Consider the following 9,912-nt stretch of genomic DNA (forward strand, 5'->3'; position numbering starts at 1 on the left):
GCAAAGCTGGGAGGTCAGTCTGTTTGTGTTCAGCATAAACACGTGCATAATAAATGCATACTAACTCTTGTTTCATTCAGTAACTGATAATTGTCTTTAAAAAAAAAAAAAAAGAGAAACTGCACACTCCCTTCTTTTTACTGCCCTTATTTAATTAAATGAAAGGTGTGGTAAAGTGTAGAAAATTTTAATTCCACAGTAAATCATAGTAATAGCTTCTCATTTGGTAAGGTTTAGCTGTGAAATTAGAGGTGTAATAGTTATCTCCATAACTAAGGACATCAGTAAACATTTGCTTTTATAATAATAATTATACAATAAACAACTTTAAGAGAAGATTTAGACCGTGAACCTCAATACACAAGACAAGGGGAGGGAAATCTGGACTAATTGCAAGTTAGGTGGATAGAATTGAACCACGGCATCTGTTTAAACTGGGAGACTACAATCTGTACAGGTATTTAATGCCCATGTTGAACTTGGCGTTATTGATGCCTGGTTTATTTTAAGAAATCAGAGATTGATGGCTTTTAATGGCAATTCTGGCCTTTCAGCTGCCTGTCTTGGCAGCCACTGCATTGGTCACAGATGTCAACAATTGTCTGTTTACTCATAGATAACTAAAGGAAATGTGCCAATTTTACTGTGAAGCCTCCAGATATCATTTCTGGCATACTAGGAGATGTCAGACAATTCTTAATCCATTTAACTAGCATTCCGAAACAGGTACTTAATAGGTGCTATTGCGTCCTTGTAATTGTATTTATAGTATTTCAGATTACAAATTTGGTAGATGATCGGGTTTGTTTGAAAACATCTGTTCTCAACAAAAACATATCAGATGGTAATTCAACATATTCAAGTCCTCTTCGTTTCACATTTGCCAATTCCCAAGATTTTCTTTTTTGGTCACCAGCATCAATCCCCCAAAGTTGTATCAGTTAGGGGAAAAATGCATTATTTTAGCACAGCGTGGGATAATAAAAGATTTGACGGGCTTAGACTTCTTTGTCTTTTAAACTTTCATCACCAAATTATGTTTGAGACCCTTTCTCCCCCCACACATGAAATAAAATAAATTCAATTAGAGAACAAAGAAAGTATTTGTTTCTCAAACCCAGAAGATTATTTCAGAAGAGAAACTCCTTTGAACTGACTAATTCAGAAATCTGTGTCCTGTAGTATAATCCCCCCTGTAGTGGGAGGGGTGTGGGGGGAATAAATCTATAGTAAATCTATGCAAAAATACTGCAAGGAGAAGTGTTAAGTGAATTTGAAAAGACACACAAGCTACCTTATACCTTCCTCTTTCTGCAGGTACTAAGAGATTACAATTGTGTTCTTCCCATTGCATTTTATTCTGACAGATGAGGGATGCTTCAAGAAGTAGTAGCATTTGTCCTGACAGTTAAGACTTTTCATTTTCTGCTGGTTTGTTTTTTTTTTTTCAACTCCCTGAACCATCTAAATCACTGGCATTTGTGTTGCTGGAGCTCAAGGTGTCAGTGTCTTCTCCCTGACAATTCTCTGCTCTGCTGCTATTGCCTTACTTGGGGAATAAACTCTTCAGAGTTTAATTCTTCTTCTTCCACCCCAAAGGCAACTCTCTTTTTCAATCACACATTATAACAAATACTAACACATGAAAATCTTCCTTGCATCAAGAGTTTTAGATGTCTGGCACAGCTTTACATTATGTAATTATAGATTTAGGTCATTTCCATGTTTTCTGTCTGTTTCCGTACATTTTTAAATAGAACATTACTTCTTAATCATAAACTGTTATTTTTAATGTTGCAAAGCCCTCTCTAGAAAAGAAATGATTCATCCAAGCCAGTAGCAGAAATAGCAGCAATAGCACATCTCCTTTCCCAGTGAACAGGGGCACTGAGGGTTAGGGTGTTTCATCCTTCAATTCCATTTTCACCTGCACAGCCTGCTATAGCTAGAGGCAAACTAAGTGTGCATATGCTTTCATTTTCACCACTACCATATTAATATTAATGCTAACAAATGTGAGCATGTCAATTTTATGCTTTATAGTTAAGCAGTTCTCCAGTCTGGCGTGATTTTTCAATTGTGATATTGGGGCAGAGAAGCAATGTTTCAAATTCAATCTTACCTTTTTTTTTTTTTTTTTAAATGTCTGCAATTACATTTTAAACAGGAATTTGCAAGATATTGGCTCAAAGTTTTAGGTCAATGTGAATGCAGGTTGCCTGACTTAATGCTGGTTCTCGTTATTCTCTAATGCTTGTGTGAAAGCAGAGCCTAAAAGCTAAAACTGCTGCCTTACTGTGAGTACACAGAGTTAAGTTCTACCCCCTACCATAAAGAATATGGTTTATTGTTTCCTAGCTTCTGACAGACTCTGATGTTTGCAAGGGCGAATTATTCCTTTAGATATCCAAAGAGAGATAAAAACCAGTCACGGAACAGGAAGAAATTAAGTTTTTTAATATCGAAAGCTTTGTGTTCTCAGACTCAAGTGAAATAGCAAGACATCTTTAAAAAAAAAAAAGGAGTGAGCTTTAGTTGGGATTAGGAATTCCCTAGTTTTATCAATACAATAGCTGTGACACAATACCAGCTTAGATTTGTGACTTTTAGAAAAGGCAAAGTATAATATTTCAGATTAATCTGGATAAATCAGATAAAGCAGGCCTGAAAACAAAGATGGGTTGTGTAATGGTAACTCTGCAGTGCATCTAAACCCCAGTGTAGAATTGTTGTTTCTGACAACTACCCCACAAATGCAAAGTTTTTAAGCTTTGTACACAAACACTGATTTCTATAAAAACAGATGGAATTTGATAGATTTCTTCCTGGGTTTCCTACTGTAGTTTTTCTGTACGCAGTATTTAAACAACCTGGTGCTCCAGCACTGAATAAGAGAAATGTTGTTACTTGTATCAGTGACCCAGAATGTCTGTGTTCCTTTAGCCTCAGCATCCACCCAAATATTACTCTCCATTAGGAAAGGCAGGAACACAGTGATTTTACCCAGATCACCTTCAGTATCTGAGACTGCTGTAATCCTGAGGATAACATGGGCAAATAAAGAGGTTCTCCAAACCTATTGCATTCTTGAACCACTTCCTGACACCCAGCAACACCAAACACCCTCTGTTTCTAGAGCAATAATGAAAAATAAGCCAGGCTTATAAGGTTGTAGTATGATATAGAAGAGTTAATTTTTCTCACACCCACCCCAAGATACAAATTAATAAAAACACAGCCATTGACTTAGTTGTAATACGAGAAGATGATTAATTGACTGACCACTGCAGATTTGTGGATGATTCTCCATGTTCTCTAGTCTCATTGTCTGCACAAGGACTCTTAATATTCAGCTCTATTTTTGGATATCCTGTGTACCAGTCCAGGTAAACAATTGACAGTCACTTTACCCTCTTCTGTTACGCCCTGTATGAGGAGGCTTTTGAAAAAGGAGGATATCAGAATGAAAAATGTCCTTTAAACAAGGACATATTCATTTCCATCATATATTTCTTCTGTCTTTTTTGTCAAGTGTTAATTATTTTCTTGAGGAGGGGGCACATACCTTTTCTTGAGGCACATACCTGAAATTTGATTGTACTAATTTGGATTTCCTGATGTGTCATTAACAGTTAGGTGTGCTCTGGGGTGTGGCGGTTGTTGTGGCACGGCTTTAGTTAGGATTTACAAACCAAAAGACTACAGTTAATAAATATCCCACTGTCCCCAAAGTGTGGTTTTTCTGGGCATGAGAATATAAGGGGGAAGAACTGCTGACAGTGTGCAACTTAAAAGAACAGTTGGTCTCGATGGGTTCCAAAAGTTATGCAAGATTTGAAATGTCTGTGATTTAAAAAAAATAGCTGAAGGTGAATTATCCCACAAAGAGATATGATTTTGAGGTTGCTGTTGTTTTGCATAATGTTCTGGGAGCTTGGCTGTACTGTGTACATGGGCAAAAAAAGGTCCTTTTAAAACACTGCCTGGTCTGATCGTGTCCTCTGACTCTGAGTTTGATTTGTACTTTCTGCCAAAAGAAAGAATTGGTCAAAAGTGTGAAGAACCTGATCCTGAAACCAGCATCCAACCTCCCAAAACTAAATTCCATCCAGTGCAGCAGAGGCAAAATACTTTGCCAGGTGAGTCAGGATGAGGTAGTGAAAGGGCAGCTGGAGCGACTAAAGGGGAGGAGAATTAAGATGAAAGACTACTGAGGCCAGATGAGCTCTGCTCTGTTACCTTCCTAATCTTCAGCTTCCAGTGTTCCTTCAAATTACAGGAACAAACAAGTGGGTTTGAAGGCTCAGTGCAACTGTAGGCCTATACTACTACTTTAATCTATTTCTTTTTGAAAGGAAGGGAGAGTAAGGTAGAGAAAAGAAACTGTGCAAGGTGTTTGACAACAGAGAGTGCAGGGAACTCAGAGCTCTTTGAGGGTCAATTAGCCAGAAAATGTGCTAAAGACTACATGCTCTGTTGGATTATTGGCCAAAGAATTACCCCAGAGCAATCAAAGTGGCCCTGTTGCCTGAATACAGAAAGGCAATTACGGATTTTGAGGACATGCTACAGAAGCTTTAATTAAAGGTATTATTTCTACATCACTGAACACTGGAAATTAAATTCTTACTTGCAGCCATGAGAAGTAGCTTTTGTCTTCTGCTGGCGTGTAGTATGTCAGCATAAGACACGGCTGGCTTTGGCATCTCTTCTTTAGGAACACATATTGTGTTTCACCCCACCCCTTCTCCTAACTACCAATTATAGACCTGACATATTAAGAGGTGGATTTCCATTGCCAGACCTTCGGGCTTCCTCTGGCATTGTCCAGGTCTCAGTCAGCAAGGACAACACAACCTGACCAGATTTCAAGGTGAAGTTTATGAAGTACAATTTCCGTGCAGAGCAGAAAGGGTTTACATATCGAGAACGATAAAATCTGTTACCCTTAAAAACAGACGGTATAATCAACTGCAAATTTTAGAATAATTTTGACTCTCCACAACCAGCCAGCCAGACCTACAAGAGCAGCCTTTCAGTGTAACTGCACCAGCAGCAAACACAGTGCCTTCCTTGCACACCTACCAAGAGTGGGGCCTCCAGGTGTGCTTGACTGACTGCCTGACCAGGGAAAGCTTTCCTCAGGAAGACCATGCTCTTCACAACCATAGTGCTCTTGGTGACACTGTGTAGACAGATAAGACAAGCTCTGTGGTGAGCTCCTGCTGAAAAGCTGCAGGTCACAGCTGCTAATGATTCTGGGAAGGCTCCTTTTGGCATCAGTGCTCTATTGAAGCCTCACAGCACTGGGCTTCTCCTTATGCTGTGATTTATTCAAACAAGGTAACACTGTGTGCAGTTTTTGCTGACTCCTCATATGTACAAGTAGCATAAGCACCTGTCTTTCATACAGCCTGCACTCTCACTCTGTAATAAAGTTTTTAGTTTACCTCAGGAGTTGAAGTCACATAACACTGTCTAGCACAAAACACAAGCTTTGCTAGAAATCTAAACCACCGTTGCTGTTTACTTGATAACACAAGAAACACACAAATTAGTAGAAAAAAAGTAGTCCTTACCTTTGTTTCCTGGTTGTTTTGGTGAACCCTCAGGTTTGCTGCCCTGCTCCATTGGTTGCTCAAGCCCTCCTGCAACCTGTCCTCAGCTCAGCAAGGTTCCTCTAGCTCAGGTCTCCTTTTGTGGTAGTGGTTGGTCCCTCAGTCAAAGCCCTCCCTCCAGCTGCAAAATGCTTGTTTCTTTTTCCCCCCCTGCTTTTTGCTCAGGTTTTTCATGTTTCTTCTGAGATTTTTTTCCTTCTTTATGTTCTTCCATTTCACTGTCTGAATTTTTTCAATCTGAAATTTACATTTGCTCCAAATTCTGGTGCCCTGGCAACCAACATTACCCAGTCTGGTGCATGAGACAATCTCCTTCCCTTACCACCTGTGTGGTCAAAGGAAGAGTCCCTAAGATGAGGAAGACTTTAGATCCCCCATGTGGGATGCAGTCTGGAGGCCCTTTTGGCAGGCAGGAATATACTTTGAAGCATTCTGTAGTGCAGCCAATTATCATAATAATAGTTCCATTATTAACCAGAGTTCATAAACTCTCTGTAAACCTGTTCCTCAGCTCATGTTTCTTTGGTGCAAGAGCCAAGTGCTAGCTGGACAGATGGGGGCTCTAAAGCTTTTAACAGGTTCTTTCATTTTTATTTGCTCACTGTCTGATCTTTTCCAGTCACAGAATTATGCCCTGCAACTGCCATGTCTTCACTTCATGCCATAATCACTAAGCCATTTCATAGTTTTTGATATAATGGCATGAATTGCTTTCAGGTTTCAGAATTTATCACAAATGCATGTTATTTAGTTAAATGCAAGGAAACTTCTCCTGAAGTTAACCTTCTAGGGAAGGTCAGTAGTGGTGGATGTGATAAGGCTTCAAGTCCCCCCACCACTTGTTCAGCTTCTGCCTGACTTCTGCCTGGGAGACCAACAACTGGTGATGCCTGGATAGCAGAGCATTTCTTGTGCCTGAAAACATAACATTGTTTCACACAATGGGAAGTGGCACAGATCTGGGAAATTGCCCTTGACAAATTGACTGAGTGCATGATTATTTTAGACCCCATCAGATGTCTACAAGTTTAAAAACACTTAAGTCTCATGATATAGTTGGGTCTAGATGTGCAAGAAGATAAAATAACTTTCCCAAGACTACAGACAAGGCAGCTCAGAAGAACAGACAAGTCAGACCCAGAGCTTTTTAACTGACCATGTTGTCAGAGCTCTTTTTTCCTATAAATTTATAGTGGGGTACCATGCCAACATTATTGACTTCTGCTTGGTTCTTGCTCTTGTGCCAGTTTAATCATACAGTCCAGTTTCTAAAAGGATGTCACTGTGTGCTGCTCACATCTTTGGGACAATACCAGCTTTATTCACAAATAGGAAAGCCTTTACCACTGACTAAAAGGGGACTTTATTTTTAGGTTGTGTTTTCACCCACAATCTGCTGAGTGATCTATATGTGTGGCATTTGTCTCTTTTCTATATTTGTTTCATCAAGTTTTATTTTAACACTTGTTTTGAATAGTGCAGTTTGGCAGTTCAAGTGTCTGTTTGGCTGGAGTCACATGCCAGTAACATCCAGGGTGAGATAGTTTCACTGTTGTATGTCCAGTGTAAGTAGCTGGCATGTGCTTGTAGCTAAGCCTGGAACTGGATCACTTAAAAGATGAATATTTTTTAAAGCAGCCTTTAAGTAATGTTACTGTGGTCATTTACCGCTGCCACCAGATTTCACAAGGTAGCCAAAACTGAAGTAGACATTTAAGTTAATTTGCACTTGCAGCAGCTTGGGCAAGAAAAAGACCTTACTGCTCTTCTTGTAGCTGCAGGTTACAACTACAAACCTCATAGGAGATACTTCTTAAATGAATTATTTCCACTGGAGAGCCAACAGAGAATGTATCTCTAGACTTGACCACTAGTGACCAGAGTGTCATGAAAATGTTCCTGAGGTTTGAGGTTCATTTGGACCTTTTTGCCTTTTGATTAGCTCCTTGATCACACAGTAAAGTGTCCTGGGCTTATCTTGAACCTTAAGTAGTGTTTGGAGCAACCAGAGAGTAATTTGCTGAATTAGGCAGTTCTTGTGATCTTTTTTTCAGGATGTAGAGGATGCTGAAGGGCTGAGAGCCACGTCAGTAGCGGACAGGGAGTAGGAGTGTAAGCAGCTCCTCAGCTCTTGTCTTCACAGTGGCACAGAAGCAAGTTCAGCAGGGATGTCCCTCATCCCCACTGATGCAGCCTCACACACCCCCAATAACTGTCTCCTTCTGGTAGAAGATGCTTTGTTAGATTTTAGCTGAAGATGCACAGGGTGAGGGCAGGGAAGCTGGCTGGTCCCCAGTGCTGACCCTGCTGACTTCTGAGTGGAAATCCAGTAAAGAACCCTTCCTCTGTGCAAGGGCAGCAGTACTGAAAACATGGTGGAGGCAGCTTTCTGAGGAGGATGTGTAGGATGCAGTGGCCTTGTTTCATCCTCCCCCCTTTCCTCTTTGAGATCACAGCATCAGCTGCAGCACTACTCACTGGATATCCCACACCCTGTGCCTCGCTTCCACACACCTGTCTTGAAAGAGGTCGTTTCAGAAGGAGCAACCTGCTGGTTTGGTTTGGGTTTGTCTTTTGAAGGGCTATCAGGTAAAAATGCCACTCAACTCAGACTGAAAATGCAAGTATAGCTGCTCTAGACAAGCTTGAACGTGTTGCTGGTATAGCCACCACGCACAGGGAAGTTCCCATGTAGGAAGGCTTTCCATGAAAAAGTCTGCACAGCTCCTCCAAGTTCTTCATGGCAAGTTCAAGTACTATTTTTTAAAAACTTTTAAATAACATTTTAAACCTGGGACTTGGTTTGAGGTAAGAAGAAGATGATCTTTGACTTCCTTTGAGTTGTTCATTGTTTCACAGTTTTACAGTGTATAGGAAACTGCCTAAAAGCTTTTCTCCAGATGAGGAATGTAGGTTGTTTCTAATTATGTGACATATAATCAAGAGTGACATGCCAACTTACCCTTTAGATGACAGCAAGCTTTATTTCCTTAAACAGACTAAGGTGGGAAACATTCAGGTGTTAAATAGCCTAAAGGCTGCAAAAGTTCCTTATTTCAGTAGCCCTCTGACTCGACTTAACTGTGCTAATTTCTATTGCAGGAGCAACTTAGTCAAAACAACTGGAGTGTGAAAAATGCCCACGCTTTGGGCTTCGCATTTTATTTTTAACTCAGTGTTTTCTCATTCTCTATCAATCATGACAACTGTTAATGCAAGAAAGTGAGAGCCCCTTCTTAGCATCTCAGCACAGAGAACAGTTTAATACTGAGAGCTTTGTTCTGCACATTAAATGCCTATTGACTTCTCTGGCCCAAAGAAACATTGATTTTTCTCTCACTTTCTTTACAGGCTCTGCTTTCTTTCCTGGTCGCTGTGCTGAGGTCTTTGCCAAAGGTCAAAGCATTGGGAAACTTGGAGTTCTGCACCCTGATGTTATCACCAAGTTTGAGCTCACCATGCCATGCTCTGCCCTGGAGATCAATATTGAGCCCTTCGTGTGAAGACATGACTTTCATCCTCCGACAGCCGTCCACTGTCACATGCAGCACCCTCTGCTCTTTTGTCTCCCTCCCGGGGGACATTGGCTTGTGCTTTTATGTTCCAATAAACTAGAAAAACAGACCCTGTCTCCCTGAGTAAATGTGTTCCTTACAGTCAATCTGGCTGGCTTCTGCAGGGAAAGAATGTGGCATCTCGGGCTAGGCTGTGCCATCAATGTTTTTTAAGGGCAGGGGGGAAGAAACAAGTTGGGTCAAAGCCCAGTGTTCTACAAGGGAAATGTAATGGCAGAGCACATGATTAGTTTTCAAAATCAGAAATGTTCCACAGACACAGCTTCATACTGTAACTGATTATGGCTGCATAACAGGAATCTCATTCTTTTCTTATTGCATGAAATAAGATAATTGATTAGAGCAAATGTTGAGTGAATGTGAGCAGAACTAAGGAGTTGAGCTTTTATTCTGTACGGTTGTCATGTGCTCATCAATGGCTGGGGGAGGAAAATAAACTTGTTTCATGAAAACCAGAGCTATTTTGTAAGCAAGATGTGTGTAATATCTGCTCCCCTACTCCAGACATAACTGTTGATCCTTTATCATTCTAAATTCAGAAAGGAGAGGGGGTGGAATGAAATTTTTTCATGGTTGATGTAAGCCTAGCGTTTTTTTGAAGCTCCAAACCAAACTGGGGAAGCGCATTTAAGAGCACATGCCAGCGGTCTTTTCCATGAGGAGCAGAGCACTATCAAAGCCTTTGTCCTTCTGGGGCTGGCATGTTTGCCTGCAGAAGT

The 9,912-nt window shown here is 40.5% G+C and overlaps 1 protein-coding gene across 1 annotated transcript in view; it reads left to right on the forward strand.

Annotated features, from left to right (window-relative positions):
• Positions 1-9,242, forward strand: part of FARSB (phenylalanyl-tRNA synthetase subunit beta) — a 34,478-nt gene extending 25,236 nt beyond the window's left edge. The window contains exon 17 of the mRNA XM_050307801.1: positions 8,970-9,242. Coding sequence (XP_050163758.1) covers positions 8,970-9,121 — 152 coding nt within the window. The 3' untranslated portion in view covers positions 9,122-9,242. The remainder of the gene's footprint in view (positions 1-8,969) is intronic.
• The last annotated feature ends 670 nt before the right edge of the window (positions 9,243-9,912 follow it).

This window comes from Myiozetetes cayanensis, unplaced genomic scaffold (genome assembly GCF_022539395.1).
Source record: "Myiozetetes cayanensis isolate MyiCay16 unplaced genomic scaffold, myiCay2020 scf13, whole genome shotgun sequence".
Classification (NCBI taxonomy): domain Eukaryota; kingdom Metazoa; phylum Chordata; class Aves; order Passeriformes; family Tyrannidae; genus Myiozetetes; species Myiozetetes cayanensis.